Raw genomic sequence first — 18387 nt, forward strand, 5'->3', positions numbered from 1 at the left:
AGAGAGCGCGCGTTCACCATCCCGTCCTCGCTGAAGCGGAATATTTGCCGGTCAACCAGTGGGCCAATTTGGCGGTACCGGATGGAGCAGATGAAGCCTTCGCTCTGCAGGTTGACAGTCTTAAGCACACCAGCAGTCTCGTCATATGTGAAGCTGACCCTGGTCGAGTCATAAAGGATTTCTGCCAGCTTGTTCTGACGAGACAAATATAAAAAAGTGTTACAGTGACGACACAAGCAGGATGTCTGCTGTGCATATCACACCCCATCACCAGCCTACAGCTCATCCAACTGTTTCTTTATGGTTCCACTATGGGTAACTTTCAATGACCAAAAGCAACTGTGAAGTTTGAAGTGGGAAAGATGTTGCAACAACACTGCTGCATGCTGCATGTACAGGACAACTGTACCTTAAACATATACAGACATTTCCTTCCTCATCGGTAACCTTTGACCTTTGTTGAAGAATCAGCTGCATAAAGACATGAATAACCTACCTGTCTGCGGTATTTGTACAGTATACGCCGGCCAGTGCCTAGATGAGCCACCCTCAGGAGCTAAGAAAGAGAAAGCAGTGAATGATTAGCTTTGCTGCTGTTGAGTGAAGTTGATCACATCCAGTGTGTCTCTTACTTGCTAAAAACAAAACACACCTGTCCATCTTCAGAATAATCCACAGTAACAGACGCGTTGCTTTCTGGTGGGGTGTAGATGTTCCTGTAATATCCTATGGATCGGATGGTCTGCATGGTGTGTCGGGCCACGCTGGGCATGGTGACTGCTGACAGGCGGTCCACGGAGTCATAGTCAAAGATGTACTGGTGCTGGCTGTGCAGCAGCAGCACCATGGACTGATGCAGAGACAGGAGGAAGACAATTAGAAGCAGAACACACTGACTGGTCGCGTGGCGGCCTGTAGTGAGAGGCCACAGACGTTATGATTGGATGTCTGAATTACAGTTTCTTATACAGAAAACAAAAGTGGTGCAAATGTTGTAAATGTAGCCTAGATTCACATCAGTCCACACTGCAGATACATGAAGATTCATTCAAGCACAACTGGCACTGCATCGTTTAATCAGATGTTATCAGATAAAGATCCTGATATTGTTGCACCACCTGCTGGAGCTGCGCCTACCGAGGTCATGCAAAGCTCCCCTGCATGTGTGTTAGACAGTTTGACATGAATACCAAAGTGGCTTTTCACAGCACTCAGGGAACACTGACACCACATATGCTGCTCAGATACACCTGATTTGGTCATGAGTGTGTTTTATAGGATACATTTCCACGACCAGAAGAGACACACACATCAAAATAAAGAATGTTGCGCTTCAGTAATGAAATGTGCAATAAAATATGCTTTAATAAATTCATTTACTATTCTTTTATTTATTTAGACATTAGTAAATAATCTATTAATTAATAATGTAAAATGTATCAATGCAAGGTGATGTTGCAATGTAGCAATCAGAGTCTGAAGGCCCAGACAATTCCCAACAGATTGATTTTCCCACGTGGATCATTATGGCTTTGCTATGCTGGTCAGCTTAATTGTCACAGTTTATTTGATCTTTATAATTTTTTGGTACTTTTAAGTTATTACAGTCTGAACAGACACTGTGGGACAGGAAAGATGAAGAGAAGTTAGGAAGTTGAGTTAACAGAAGGAGAGGGAAAAACAGTGGAGAGGGATGGAGAGAGAAAAGACACTGAATCTGTTTGATCACCTGCTGAAACAAAACAGGCAAAAAGAAAAAACATAGCAGGGAAACCATGGCAACAACCCAGAAAAGCATCAGTAAATAATAAGTACTGAATGTTACTGAGCAGCAGGACTGATAATGCAGGATATGTTTGGAGGCAGCAGCCAGTGTGAGTCTGTGAGTACCTGTGTGTGTGTTTGTATTCAACAACCATAAAAAAAAGATTTTCTAAATCATTTAAATTTAAATGTAAAAAAGAAAAATAAATAAATGAAAAGATGTTTTTCTGACATTTAAAATTCCACTCCTCATTTTTGAAATCCACTGAATTTTCCTTTCCTGTTAGCTCACAGATTAGCTTTTAAATGACCAAATAAGATGTTGTTGTTGTTTTGTTTTTTACCGTGCTCCTTTGTCTCAAAGCTTAGCCTAACCAGTTATCAGGTTTAGGGGCGATCACGTTTTCATACAGAGTAAAGGACGTTTGGATTTTTCCCCCTTAACCATAAACACCTTCATTTAGGAACTGTATTTTGTGTTTACTTGTGTCGTATTTGTATAATATATAAATTTGTCTGATGATCTAAAGCATTTAAGTGTGACAAACATACAAAAAATAGGAAAATCAGGAAGGTGCAACGGCTTATTTGAAGAGTTTCAGTCAGGTTTCAGAGCTCAGCACAGACAGACAGCTTTAGTGAAGGTTACAAATGATCTTCTTATGGCCTCTGACAGTGGACTCATCTCTGTGCTTGTCCTGCTAGACCTCAGTGCAGCGTTCGATACTGTCGACCATAATATCCTATTAGAGCGATTAGAACATGCTGTAGGTATTACAGGTACTGCGCTGCAGTGGTTTGTATCATATCTATCTAATAGACTCCAGTTTGTGCATGTAAATGGAGAGTCCTCTTCACACACTGAGGTTAATTATGGAGTTCCACAGGGTTCAGTGCTAGGACCAATTCTGTTTACATTATACATGCTTCCCTTAGGCAGCATCATTAGAAGACATAGCATACATTTCACTGCTATGCAGATGACACCCAGCTCTATCTGTCCATGAAGCCAGATAACACACACCAATGAGTTAAACTGCAGGAATGTCTTAAAGACATAAAGACCTGGATGGCCTGCTAACTTTCTGCTTCTTAATTCAGATAAACTGAGGTTATTGTACTCGGCCCTGAAAAGCTTAGAAATATGGTATCTAACCAGATTCTTACTCTGGATGGCATTACCTTGGCCTCCAGTAACGCTGTGAGGAACCTTGGAGTCATTTTTGACCAGGACATGTCCTTCAACGCACATATTAAACAAATATGTAAGACTGCTTTCTTCCATTTGCGCAACATCTCTAAAGTTACTCCTAGAGTATTTAAAAGTAGAATGGGAGGGAGAGCCTTCAGTTTTCAGGCCCCTCTTCTGTGGAACCAGCTTCCAGTTTGGATTCAGGAGACAGACACTATCTCTACTTTTAAGATTAGGCTTAAACTTTCCTTTTTGCTAAAGCATATAGTTAGGGCTGGACCAGGTGACCCTGAATCCTCCCTTAGTTATGCTGCAATAGGTGTAGGCTGCTGGGGGATTCCCATGATGCACTGGGTGTTTCTTCTGCACTCACTATGTGTTAACAGACCTCTCTGCACTGAATCATATCTGTTATTAATCTCTGTCTCTCTTCCACAGCATGTCTTTATCCTGTCTTCCTTCTCTCACCCAACCAATCACAGCAGATGTATCGAACAATACAACATTTGTAATTTATTTTATCAATTTTCCTTCTGACGATGCTGTCTGTGTTGAGCGCTCAGTGAATCTGTGTTCGACTACTCGCCTAGGCTGCACTGTCGAGCGCAGATCCACTGAGCGCTCAACACAGACAGCATAGTCAGAAGGAAGAGCGCAGGGCAAGCTAGCGAGACAGAAGTTAAGCTCTCCTTGCAACAGGCAAATTGAACCTCATTCAGATCTGGCGTTTGGAATTATTTTGGTTTTCATGTGACGTATGACCCTGAAGGTAAGCGAGTCATGGACTAAAGTAAAACAGTATGTTGGATGTGCCATGCAATGCTCAATTACATGGGTGGGAACTAGTGTGTTAGCGCAGTTAGCTCGTTAACGTGTTGGCCGTCTAGCCCCATGCACGGGGCGATCGGCGGTAGCTCGTTAACGGAGATTTGCCGTGTTGTGGCGTTAAGGTCATTTCAACGAGATTAACCTGAAAGCACTAGTGGGAACACAACGAATATGACTGCACATTTACGCCGACATCATCCTAGTGCAAAGACAAAAACAACAAGCATGCTACTAACTTTAGCCGAGTCATTTAGACAGCTGTTAGCACATGATTCTCCTTATGCTGCTGAGAATATAGCCCAGAAGAAGCGGATAGTATAGCTTTTATTTTGGAAAGAGACATTTCTCTGTAATAAACTCTCTTTTCCAAAGATGAGTGATTCCTCAATCAGATACAGGGCTTGCAATATCGCTAGCCCGACGTCCCGGAGCTAGCGATTTTTTCAGTCGGGCTACCAAAATCTATCTCTTCCCTGCCCGTCGGGCTATTGTAGGAAAAATATATGTCAATGCTTTTGCATTCTTTCAGAAATGTAGCTGGGTAATTATGTCATTGGCATCGGTGAGCCACTGTCAATATGTGACATATTGAAGTCGCGTTTGAATTTGCGCTTGTTTTTTTGCTTTCACTTTGCAATCGTGCGAACTGTGTATAGAGAGCGACAGCACTGATCTGTGAGTGATGATAATTTGTGCACCAATTCCTCTGACATCGTCTTATTAATCGTTAGCTTACTATGCAAACATGACAAGTGAAATCTCCCGCAGCTTAAACATGTGAGAGGTTGATCGCGCAGAGAATCGCTGAGCTTATGTGAGTGCGTGTGTAAAAGCAGCAGTATATATTTCAGTTCTGCTGAGCCAAATAAGACAGGTCAGGGTGAAGAAGTGACAGCCAAAGAAAAGCTTACCACAAAACGGAGAAGTTATGACAAATCAGACTATAAGGCAAAAAGAAAGTGCAGCTTTATGGTTTCATGGACAAAAGAATTTCTGTGGCTGCAATATGATGAGCTAAATAACCAGGGCTGCACATAAGTGGTCCGCAGGTGCGCATTCGCTGTCAAAATAAAAAGATAAGAAGTTGCAACGCGTGTTTGCGTACATAAGATTTTCTGGAGGAGGACAGACATTTGTTTAGAACTCTTAAAGATGTCGAAGAAGCTCCTTTAAGCATTACTGTGATGTTCCTCCACCTCCAAAGAAATGTCAGAAGGAGTCCGAACCACAAAAGAAGCGCGTATTCTCGGAAAAGTGGTTGCAGGAGGTGAGCTGGCTTCAAACAAATGATGAACGCACAGAGATGTGGTGCAGAATGTGCCGTGAAAATCCCACTCTAGCGGACAAAAACAGCTTTTATATGGACGCAAACGCGCGTTGCAACTTCTTATCTGGTGCGCGTCTTTTATTTTGACAGCGAATGCGCACATGCGGACCACTTATGTGCACCCGTGTAAATAACATAATGTTCTGCCGGGTGTGTTGTTGGTTTTCTCTCGATTTCTGAGTCGACAAGCGCCTTTGTTACTGGGACCAGTCATTTTAAGAAAGGCCCCCATTAGAACCCATGAGAAATGCAAGAAATGCATTATTGCTCAGTCTGCAATATCTTTCCCAGAACAAACACCAATCGCAAATAACATACTAAAAATAAACCTGAAAAATCAGTTTAGAACAGCTACTATGTTGCAAAGAGTGAACTACCACTGGCACAATGCAGCAGTCTGTGCAAACTTCAAACAGCAAATGGCCTCGATCTTGGTTCCACTTGTCTCTACCCGTGACTTCAGTGGAAATTTCAATTCAGGATCTGACACAGACTGATTCATGTCCTACACAGTTCTTACAAGTTCATAGAAATTTCTGTTCAATTAGAACCAAGTGTTTGAGTTGATGATTGTAATTTTTATACAATGTTGTAATTTGTGTTTCAACAATTTTTTGATTAATGTTTTGTTTCCTTTACAATATTATACTTTAATGTATAATATTGTAAAGGAAACAAAACATCAATCAAAAAATTGCTCTCTTTTTTATTCGGGCTACTTACATTTATTTTGGGCTACCAAAAACTGAAGAGTCCCTGCCCGAAGGGCTACCAGGGATTTTGAAATTTTGAGAGCCCTGAGATATATTTATTTTTTTAATTACTTTTGTTTCAGCAACATTAAATTTAAAAACTGTACTTTTGAGTTAAAATATATATTTATAATTTTAATAAATGACAAATTAAAAAGGCATGAACATTTTTTTGTATCGAAAAAATATCGAACCGTGACACCAAAGTATCGAACCGAACCGTGAATTTTGTGTATCGTTGCACCCCTATATATATATATATATATATATATATCCTACAGTATATAGCTTTTCATTCTATAAAAAAAGGGGAAGCCCAGCTTCTTCCTGGGCCACAACAAGTTTCATAGCTTGAACGTGTTGCTCTGCTGGGTCCTGCCTGCTTGTATTCTGCATATTCTCCTAAATGGGTTTCAGCTGCCAATTTTAAACTGATTATAGATGTGACTATGAGAGCAGAAGCCTCAAAATGTGACATCTTGGATATGCAAATGGCAAACTGTACAATAAAATATGTGAATGTATAGAAAAAAAATGAACTTGTAGTTTCAAACGGTAGAAAAGAAAGGAGCATCGTGTATGAGGACAGTACGAGAACGAAGGAAAGGATGTAGTGGGTACTTTAAATGTAGGGACACGAGGAAGGTAGATATGTTATGTGTGCAGGAGGAGAAGTGGAAGGAAGCAAGGCCATGGCCACTGAAGGTGGATACAAACTCTATCTTGGTGTTGATAGGAAGAGAAATGGAGTAGGGGTGACCTTGAGTATGTGTACTGTGGAGCTGCAGAGTGTAAAGTCGGTGATGCATGTACCTGACAAACAGGATGTCAGGTGAGAAAGAGAAAGTTGGATCAAACGGTGCAGAGCGTGTGCGTGTTGATGTGTGGGGATTACATGGTGTAAGTTGGAGAAGGAACGATGTTGCATACAGTTTCGGGAGGAGCTGATATTGTCACAGCCGGGGCAGCAGTCGTGTGGTGGAAACAATGAGGCAGTGGAAATGCGAGTGGAGATTTATGTACAGTGAAAATAACAAAGGTGAGGGAAGAACTGAACATAAAACTGGGAAAACTAACAAACTGAAACATAAGGACAGCAGGAGATGTACAAAGGCTGTGCAGAGAGACGCAGAGGAACACACTATAAATACACAGAGGGACACTGGGAAATCACACACAGTGGGAGACACAGCTGGACCTGATGAACCTGACGAGACGGGGGACCAACAGAGAGAGCACCAACCCAGAAACCCAGCATCCAAAACCCCAAAACACAAACCATCCCAAACAGTCCACAAATAGTAGTGATAATAATAATAATAATAATAACAATAAATACACCAAACACAAAATCACTGAGTCCACGGACTCAGGACCATGACAGATATAATCTCAGAGATAAGCTCCAGGAAAGCTGGTGAGCCATACCAGAGAAAGAGTCGCTAGACTAAAGGGAGAGGTGATGATCAGCAAGCAGCAAAGAAGGAACACTATAGGTGAAAGGTTTCTACTGAGGGTGTTGGTGGAGAGTAAGGAGGAGATCAGAATGAGGTGTACTACTGACAGCATGCCAAAAAACAAACTATGATGTTCGTCGAGTGTGGCAGAGAGCTGTGTGTCCTGCTCCACCCTGGAGGACATGAAAGAGGAATGTGAGGCAGTGGTGAGGTGTGCAGTAGAGGTGACAGGTGGGTTTTAAACATCAGCTCTGAGCCTCGTCTTGTTTGCAGTGGTGATGGTGGACAAATGAGGTCTCCGTGGACTATGACCTTCACAGATGACACTTTAATTCTGTCGTAAGAGCAGGGAGCAGGTGGAGGTATGAACAATGAAAATCAATAGAATCAAGAAAGAATATGTGTGTGAATGACAGGAAGGTAGCTGGAGAGGTGAACACGCAAGCAATGGAAGCATTGAAGGTAGATGAGTTTAAAACCTGGAGTCAATGATCCAAAGCAATGGACAGTGCAGAAGAGAGGTGAAGAAGAAAGCGTTTGCAGGGTGGAGATATATTCAGTAGATGACAGTGAGAGCTGCTATGGTGTATGGTGAGGAGATGGTGAGACTAACACAAAGACAGGAGGAAAAGCTGGAGGTGGCAGTTTTGTTGTAAGTGATGGACAATTTTAGAAATGAGTATCCCCACAGCCACCTCAGTCAGCTTGGAGATAAAGTGAGGAAGCCAAGACTGAGATGCTTTGGCAGTGGTTTGGGGGGAATAATGGACACAATGGACTAAAGATGTATACAGCTGCCAGCTGGAGGTACAGAGGAAGACCGCATCGATGGATGCAGTGAAAGAGGACATGTAGAAGGTTGGTGCAATAGGGATGAATGCTGTCATCCCACACAAACTCACTCACAAGCTGGCAACACTCGCCCCGCACCCCACCCTCTGTGACTGGCTACAGGACTTTTTGACTGCCAGGCCCCAAACCGTCGGGATCAGCAACAGGACTTCAGCCAGCATTATTACAAACACTGGCGTCCCACAGGGTTGCGTCCTCAGCCCCATCCTCTACACCCAGTACACCCACGACTGTGTCGCCTCCAACAAAGACAACACCATACTGAAGTTCGCGGACGACACTGCAGCGATCGGTCTCATCACTGGAGGGGACGAGGCGGCTCATAGGAGAGAGGAGGCCGGTCTGGTGTCATGGTGTGAGGACACCAACCTCACCCTCAACACTGACAAGACAAAGGAGGTGAAAGTGGACACAAGGAAGAAGAAGAGGCCTCACCAGCCGCTGTCTATCCGGGGCCTTGAAGTGGAGAGGGTGAGCAGTAGGGGTGGGGGAAAAAATCGATACTGTGTAGCATCGTGATATTTTGTTTGCTAATAATGTATCGATACAGGGACAGCAGAAATCGATATTTTGTTACAAAAAAGGTTTTTGTGCTCTGACTTCAGAGCATGTTGATCCTTTTTCTGAGCAAGAATCCTGACATTCCTTCACTGTCCAAATGTGTTTAACTTTTTTTTGGCAGCAATAAACATGACAGTTTACTTATTTTAATTTAAGACATGTTTTATTTTAATTAAGTTTAAAACTTTTTTATTTAATGTAAAATTATATTTTGTTTTAATTTACTTTCAAATTCTTCAGTTGCTGAAGGGGCTGCATAGTTTTCATAAATTGCATAGTTCAGAATAGCTATAATTGTACCAGATGGTTGCATTCAGTTAAGTTGGACTAGACTGTAATACAAACCGTTCAGTTTGTCAACAATAAACTGACTGAAATGAGAGAAAGACTGAGTGTCGAGACTTTGATATTAGATAAAATGAATATTGATAAAGTTTACCTTTATGTACAGAATCTGAATATCGCAAAATATTTAAAAAATTGCAATAATATCGTATCGTGCGTTAAGTATTGTGATAATATCGTATCGTGGGATGTATGGTGATTCCCACCTCTAGTGAGCAGCTTTAGGTACCTGGGCGTCTACATCTCTGAGGACCTCGACCTGGACACTGAACACCACACAGCTGGTCAAGAAGGCTCAGCAGCGGCTGTATTTCCTGAGGAGGCTGAGGAAATTTGGTATGTCGGCCAAGATCCTCAGCAGGTTCTACAGCTGCACTGTGGAGAGCACACTGACCAGCTGCATCACTGCATGGTACGGCAGCACTACTGCTATGGAGCGCAACACCTGCAGAGAGTGATAACAACTGTGGAGAAGATCATCAGGACCCCGCTGCCCTCTCTGCAGAGCAGCTACCATCACAGAGTCCAGAGGAGAGACACACTTCTGCCCTCGAGACGAAGGTTTAGAAGTTTGAAATCCAGAACATCCAGACTCACTGTCTCCTTCTTCCCCACTGCCATCAGACTCTTGAACAGCTGACCCATTTTGAACAGTAATAATTATTTTTTGCACGTCTGCTCATATTGAGCTGTAGCTCTTTTGCACACGTCTGTTTCAAATCTCCATAGTTTGTCTCCTTTTCTGCCTTCATCTATTTATTTGTACTACTTGTATTTATATGTTTTATTTCTATTGTATATATTAATCGGCATCTGTGGGTGGACAGCAAAGAAAGAATTTCATTGCACAAAGAAAAACCTTTTCTCTCGTGACACATGGCAATAAACACTGAATGCCAGGGGTAGAAGGATATCCAGGACCCCTAAAGAGAGCAGCCATTTATTTTAAATAAATTTAATTTGATCACTCAAAGCACTTTACACAACTTGCCTCATCCACAGCAGCACTTTTTGCTTCGTATTTTCTGTCTAAATGCTGAATTTAATTGAATCTGCCACACACACACATTCAGCAGAGAGCAACTTGGAGTTAGTATCTTGCCCAAGGATATTTCTCCATCTGTGGTTAGTGCAGGTGACAGTTTACTGGGCCCTTCCCCAGATCTCTGCTTCGGTCCTGTCCTGGAGGCTACAGACGCTTCTTCAGCTCACGGCTTGCTTCGTGCTCTCACACACTCTGAGTGGAGACTTCTACTGTAATGTCCTGAGGCATCTGAGAAAGAACTTTCAGTGACCTGAACTGAATGTGTACAAATGTAAACTTTGCACACACGAGTCAAAAACAAGACAAGCAGAATTTATAATTGACAATGAAGCTTTGCTAAGCTTTCATGGGTGCAGCCCATAAACTCAGCTCTGCTCCTTGAACTTCCCCTAAAATGTGGGATCGTTGAAGGGGACAGAAACAGACGTCCCAGCGGCGTAAGATTCAGCACAAACAAAGAAATACTCAAACACAAACTTCCACTGACCACATTAAAACAGGATCTATCAACTATTTAATTTCTAAACCAAATAGTTGAATGATGTCATACTGTAAATGCACTGAGACTGCTACACTGTGATAGTACGTACTAAATATTAACCTGCTTACTTGCTTCAGTTTCAGTGAGTCTTGTAAAGCTGTTACTTATTCCGTCCTCTCGTCTCTTACACGCTGCACTCGCTTTACTGTGATTCTTGTTTCTCTTCAGCCACACTTGCTGTTTTCTTTCTAGCTCAGTCTCTCCATGTAAGCTCCAACCATCCGCTGACACAGTAGAGCCTGTGACGGCAAAGTATTTCTTCTTCCTTCTCTGTCACTCCCCTACAGACGAGGCCTGCTGCTGCTGTGTCTCAGGCTCTGATGAAGCTAATAAAACCAAAATGTTTCTGATTTACCAACACAGCTCTTACACTGCAAGCAATCCGCTCTCGTTTGCTCTTAAAGGCACAACATGGGCTGTTTTTGTTTCATCACTGCTGTTTTTCATTCTTTAGCCCATCATTTCCTCACATCTGGACTTTCTGCCTGACACATCTCCACCTTTAAGGGCACGCTGTTTAATCCTCTGTTCATTTTCTGTGTTCCTTCCTTTCTTCAGTCATTATTTTACATGAATTTATTTAGAGTGAAATATGTGTGATTCACTCTGTTACGGATGTAGAGTTACCATGACTCCCCTTTAAATCTGTGTCCACGTCTACTATGTTCTATTAACACCAAATTATCACTCAGACTATGAATTACAGCCGAGGACCCAATGTTTGGCCTCCTAATAAAATATTTGCACAAAATTACAGAATTATTTCAGAAGAAAAGAAAATGAGCAGGGTCGATATTATTGGCCCCCCTGAAACAACAACATAATACGAACCACTGCTGCGAGCTGATGTGTTTGTAACGTTCAAAGCCTGTAAAATGAAAACCGAGACTTATCTTCAATTTACAAACAGAATAAAAACTTCAGCAAGTTCAGAAATATAGAAGAAGCCTGGCAGTGGGAAGTGAAAGAGTTCAAAGACTCTGGAAAGAAAACTTGTGAGACGTGTCTTTGAAGACTAATGACTAAAGTCAGACCAAGAAATACCAAACTGAAGTGTGCTGAGGACAGCCTGGAGAAACATCACGAATACTGGAAGCATGTCTTTTGGTCAGACGAGATAAAACGAGAGCGCTTTGGTCGCAGAGATGCTGCTTATGTTTGGAGAAAGAAAGACAGTGAAACACGGTGGTGGGAGTATTATGCTGTGGGGATGCTTCAGTGTGTCTGGAAGTTGGAATCTCATCATGGAGGAAAGAATCATACAGAAAGATGATGTGAAGATTTTGAAAGAAAACTGGGTCTTCCACCACGACAATGACCCAAAACATACTGTTCTGTCCTCACTAAGTGTTGTCCTCATGAACGTAGACTCAGCTATACAGACAGCTAAACACTCTCCTAATCAAAATCCAAGGAACAGGCCGATGTGTTGAGTTGGATGATTTAATAAGGAAAAAGTGTGAAACTGTCGACAAAACCAGAAATAAACCAATAAAAATGTTGCACCAGTATAAAATATAACAAACCCATATTCAAAGATATAAGAACACTATATTTATCTGCTTAGTGAGTGCCCGAATAAAACATCAAATGAAATCAGCTCATGATCGAAATGTTAAAGAAACCACATGGCATATGAGCTAGCTTAACCTTACTAGCTTAGGTTATACATGCATTCAAATTAAATTCCAACTACAAACTATATCACGCCTTCACAACAAATAATAATGCACACTAGTCGTCTCAGTGATAACAAACAATATCACTTACAGATGATGCCGTTTATCAACTTGTGAAGGCGTGGATGGCAACAGATTAACAGAGGTGAAACTGCCTCTGGCTAGATCTTGCAGAGTAAAAAATACACAAAAACAACCACTAGAGGGAAACCTGCTGCAGAACAGAAAATACCTAATGCCAGCAACCATACGCTGTGCCTGGTAGGCAACTGCATGCAGAAGACCAAAGTGAACATCATTGACTGGCAGGCACAAAGCTCCGACTTGAATCCCAAACAAAGGTTGGGCTTACTAGCAGAAAAGGATACACGTTGACTGTTAGCTTATAATTTTGACCCTGGTAGTTTTTGAGAAATAACTTTGTGTCTGCATGCAAAGTGAAATAATGTAAGCATCCAAAGAGTTTGACATTTGAGGAAGTTGTGTTAAAAATTCATGCTCTGTTGAACCATCTGCTCATACCGTGTAGCGGCTAAATCCACATCAGAGCCACACAGAGTCATTTTAAGTGACTCACTCACACTGAAGCTCCACAGTGATGTATGCATGTGTGGTTTTCACGACGTTAGCCTGTACCTTGTCCAGATACGTGTAACTCCACATCTTTCCATCAGCGAAGACTCTGGAAATGATTCGTCCCTGACTGTCGTACTCCCATCTCTCTGTGGTCGGACCCCTCTGGAGACCTGTCACCTGACCCGAACTGGACAGACACAAAGTCAGATCACCAACATTTCAAACATTGCCTTTGAGGTTTTTGAGAGCTTGAGCCAAACCAAAATCTAGTGATAAGCTTTTAAGTAGTTGCATTTTGGTTCCTGTTTCTTTGATCTGTTTCTTATTTCTTTGTGTTTACTTTTTCAATCTCAAAGCAATTCAGTTTCTATTTTATTTACATGGCACCAAATCACAACAACAGTTGCCTCAGGGCGCCTTATACTGTAAGACTTAGCAATAATAGAGAGAAAACCTAACGATCAAACAACCCTCTGTGAGCAACCACTTGGTGACAGTGGGAAGGAAAAACTCCCTTTTAACAGGAAGAAACCTGTGACGGAACCAGGCTCAGGGAGGGCGGGGCATCTGCTGTGATTGGTTGGGGGTAATGGGATGATCCTTCTGCATCCTTTCCCTGTATCTGCTGTATTTTCCTGTCTTTTGGTACTTTTAGTTATATCCTGTTTTATTTTGGTAACTGCTTTGACATTTTACCACCTGTGTCTGTTCTTTTCCCTCCTCTGCTTCTCAAATTGTTTCCACCTTTGAGTTCTTTCACTTCAGCTCCACTGACTGTATGTATATCGTTATGTCTTTGTTCACATCGTCTGTGCTCCCATTAGGGCTGTGCGATATGACCACAATCTCATCTCCCGTTATAAGACATCTATCGTCCGATAACGATATAAATCACAAACATTTAACATTCTCTGTAAACTCTGTGAATCTCGGGCAGCTCGACTTGCGTGACGTGTCTCCAGCTGGGCGTCCTGTAGCTGGAGTCGAGTGTTTTAGCCGATGCATGAAACGATACATTTTTAGACATAAGTTGTAACGGCGCCGTTTTCTTTGTGAGTATTTATTACACGCCGTGCTGCGGGGAAAAGCTGTTCTAACGTTTGAGTCTAAGGTTTATTTTTTAGCACCTGGCGGCTCTTTTTTACTTCTCATCCATAAATAATCTGCTTTTTCACGTGATTCAGTTTATTTTGAAAAGTCTCAACAGGATCTTGAGCTTTATTGTGAAAGGTTTATGTGGAAAATAAACAAGCAGACAAGCGATGGTGTTACCGTCGTTGTTGCTAACGACAACGCATAAAAACAGGCGCTTGTCCGTCCGTAGTGTGGTTATATTAAATATAAGAGAAAGAGAGAACCTTAAGAAATTAATAACAACTACAGTGACATCAGAACCATGAAAAAATATTGCTGTAAACAGTTTATTTTGCGACACCACGAAACAAACGACAGCGTAAAATGAAACGACAGACCTTTTTATATCGTCATCCGACATATATCGTTATATCGGACAGCCCTAGGCTTTTCCTCGCAGCACGCCGTGTAATAAATACAAAGAAAACGGCGCCGTTACAACTTATGACTAAACATGTATCGTTATATCAAACAGCCATAGCTCGCATGTATCTTTTGGTCTTATTATTCACATCATCCTAGTTTCTTGGAATAAATCAAGTTCCAATGCCGCTTCTCATGTTTTTCACTCTTTCTGAAAACTCAAAGCACTGTAGTTGTTCCCTCACGAGGTGATCCATATTACCACAGCCTGGTCTTTCACTATGCATTTAGTGTGATCGCTAACTGTGCCCAATCATAGATCTGCACGAAGTGTTCAGTGAGAGCAGCCTCTTTGAAGAACACTGTATTAAGCAATTAAATCTATAACCGTGTAAGAAGATGCGACGCTTCCACAAATGTTTCCATCTAACTCACAGAGTTGGTTACAATAATGAGCACAGTTGTGCACAGCAAGAGTAATTTTACACTGTGTGTGACAGAGACAGCAAGGGAGAGACAGCTGAGATGCTGAGACTGATGCAGGCTAGAGCTCGAGCACGAAACAGCCATTAGTACTTTCCACCATATTCACACACTGTTTTACATTTTTAGGCATATTTAGGCATCAGCATATGAGAGAATACATGCAGCCACTGTGAGAACATGCAAACAACAGGAATCTGCAAAGATCTGAAACCAGAATCTTTGTGTACTACAGTGTTTTGCACCATCGAGCAGAATGAGACAAAAGGAATCACCTGGAGTACGTTAGGTTAACCGACAGCAGCTTGCTGCTGGGAACCCAGAGTGTTGGATGGCCTTGGGTATCATAGATGATCTTCAGCAGGAACTTCCTGTGGTCATCATAGATTTTCTCAGTTCGCAGTGTACGATCATAATCCACAGACAGCAAATTCCTCCCATTCACCTGAAGAGGCGGAGACACATTTATAAAACATGCATTAAGATACACAAAATATCAAAAGTTACACAAAATGCACATATCACTGACAGTGAATATGAAGCCAGTGTGCTGAATTCTTCATAAATGCAAAGTATTTTGGAAAGTCTTGATGCGTTCTCAATCATCCAGGTAAGAACATCTCCAAAAGTTGATTCTGTTATCTGGACGTTTTCAGTGGGAGAAACGTTTCGTCTTCTCCAGTCTCAGCTGACTGAAACTCCCACACAACGCTACGTCCAGATGAATATTTTGGAAAGTGTAGATTTCCTAAAATGTTTCCAGACAAATCACTGTGCACGTACTATTCACTCACCCATCCAAATAATGGAATCCAGATGTCCCACAGATGTATAAAATCAAGCACATAGGCGTGCACACTGCTTCTGAATGAATGGGGAACTCTAAAGGAGTTGAGTGAACTGTACTGTGATAGGAGAACACCAGTGCAACAGGTTCAGGCATGAGTGGAAGAATCTGACTGGCCTGCACAGAGTCCTGACCTCTTTTGGGTGAATTAGAGCAGAGACTAAACTAAGTCTTCTTGTCTGTTCAGTGTGTGTTAACCCAGACGATAATAGTGCAATATAGTGTATATGCTTTGTTCTTAGGGAGTACCACACATATTGTAAACGTCTCAGAAATAAGAGACAGGCTGGACTGTCTCTTATTTCTGAGATGTTTCAGGATAAATACTTAGTCACCCCTCTGATCAAAGACTTAGCAATAAATATTCTAATAAGTGTTAGCCTGAGGTTTGAAGCATGATTCATGAAATAACAACTGAGTTACTTAAAAATCTGCGGCTGAGTCAGTGAACTAAGATCTGCACCAGGAACCAAGTCTTTATTGCTTTATTTAGAAATAAAACAAATCCAGACAAAGTTCTTCAGCGCTTCAGAGACTGGCTGCCTCACGCTGAGCCGAGCTACCCAATCACCACACAGCTAAACAAACGCACATTAAAAAGTAAAGTAGCTGTCCTGTTCTTGTCATCTCAGTAAAGTTGCTGTTTCTTGTCTGACAGCAGGCTTTGTCGTTGCTCTACCCAGCACGCAGCTTAAACATGCAGCTTTCTAATTCACTGACATGTAAGATCATTATTTAGCAGAAAGACTGGATTCAACTTTGCTCCTCTTCAAAGGACTGCGATTCCACTGTCATCATTAAGTTGGAAGACAGCTGGACTGTCATTCAGTTATTAATGACAAATTATACTTCAAATGACGCTCACATGTGCACAGACTTTCTTTAAATTCACCTCTGAACACTCATTAATAAAAACACATCTACTACTCATTACTGCTCGTTCATAGCAGAGCACTCCCTATTATGAGTCATGGGTCACCTGTGGTGACACTTCCATTCTTGCTTAGTGGGCCATGTTGAGAGCAGCTCAGCTGTGTGTTTCAACTTCACTGGAGCCACGTGACTAAAAGGATTGTGTCCCGTTAGGCTGGGAGAGAGTGCGCCGCGTCATTTTCAAAGCGCTGCTTCCTTTCCTAGCAGGAAGAACAAAAGCACGCACCTATAATATGCAGACAGTGAAACTCTGTAACCTACATGATGGATACAGTGATTGCCGTCTCACAACTCAGCACCATGTGAGCTTTGATTTCAGTCTCTGTGATAGACTTGTTTGTTCTCTCACCTTTCTTTAAGACACTTGTGCATGAGCTATCACACTACAGACCCCTTCTGTAGGCGTCTACGGCTGATGCTGGATGCTGATATATGATAAATGATGGTTTGGCAAAAAACATTGGAGGATATGGATATGCACCTCGCATTCTTATACTTATTACGTTTATCTCTTTTTAACACACTGGAGTTCATTTAGACCCACACCAGGACCACTGCGGTTGCTTTGGTCCGTAGCCCAGTGCGATTGTTGTGTTCACACCTGCACAAACCAAGCGCACCAACCCGAGTTTGATTTAAATGGACAACAAACTTATTGGTCTGTGCTTATCTAAAGTTTGAGCTAAAGAGCACTCACTCTGAGTTTTCTTCCAAAGACGATGACTTTTCCTCTCGTCTGCTCCTTCCTGAACCTCCACTCCACCAGGTTTTGGCCGTTCTCTCCCGGCAGAGTCATGTTACGTCGCGCAACAGTTGGGTTAGCAGCACCTACACAGGTACGACAACATGTGAAGCCCTGATGGTTTAGTGTACAAGAATCTCAATTTCTTCTACATTTAAAACAACATATAGACGACATCTTTTTGAGGGAAGGCCTTGCAGCTAGATAATGTCGTTATAGTAGAAGAGTTCAGTCCAGACCTTTAACAACGGGCACATGAAATAAAACGTACAACAAAGACGCAGGACAACTGAAACGCTCAGTTTCCACATGTTCATGGACTAATGTCAAAAGAAGACGGGATGCTACGCCGCGGTAAACGTGGCCCTGTCCAATCGTTGTGGAGGCTTTTGTTTGTTTGTTTATAACATAATTTTTTAAAATGTTTTTCCTCACTGGTTTTCTATGTCCTGTAGAGACAAAAATATGGTTGCATTTTGTTTTCATTTTACACAGGATCATTTTTCTAGAACTGGGTTCTAGAAGATAACAAAATAACTAAAATGACAATAAATTATTTTATATTCTGAGACTAAAATGTAACAATACTGAAATAACTTGAGATGTTTACATGAGACTGATCACCTCCCAGTGTTTCCTCTTATTTCCAAAACGTTACAGCGTGTTTTGTCAAGCTTACACATATTTAGGGAATCATTACAAAACAATTCTCCTTCAGTTTTTATCTGAAACTCCTGGTTGGATTAAAACATGCTCTCAGTGCAAATCAAATCCCAACACGTGACACAAACACTGCACCCGTCCAGCAGTTTAATATTTACTGATTCGTTTTTATTGTTGGAAATGTTTCGTTTCAGTCTCTTTAAATATTATTGCATGCAGAGCATACATCAGTGGCAAGACTTATGAAAACCATCACAGGAACTTACAGTCTTGTTAACACGTCAAAGCCTCAGCAGGCTGACA

At 41.8% G+C, this 18387-nt stretch overlaps 1 protein-coding gene across 1 annotated transcript in view; it reads right to left on the bottom strand.

Moving 5' to 3' along the window:
- tenm3 (teneurin transmembrane protein 3) overlaps nt 1-18387 on the bottom strand; it is a gene marked incomplete in the record, with an annotated part of 240891 nt that overhangs the window by 16336 nt on the left and 206168 nt on the right. The window contains 6 exon segments of the mRNA XM_042213353.1: nt 5-194; nt 497-556; nt 653-850; nt 12980-13106; nt 15175-15344; nt 17377-17507. Of these exon segments, the coding sequence (XP_042069287.1) occupies nt 5-194; nt 497-556; nt 653-850; nt 12980-13106; nt 15175-15344; nt 17377-17507 (876 nt within the window).

This window comes from Haplochromis burtoni, unplaced genomic scaffold (assembly GCF_018398535.1).
Source record: "Haplochromis burtoni strain Fernald_Lab_line unplaced genomic scaffold, NCSU_Asbu1 Contig_437, whole genome shotgun sequence".
NCBI lineage: Eukaryota > Metazoa > Chordata > Actinopteri > Cichliformes > Cichlidae > Haplochromis > Haplochromis burtoni.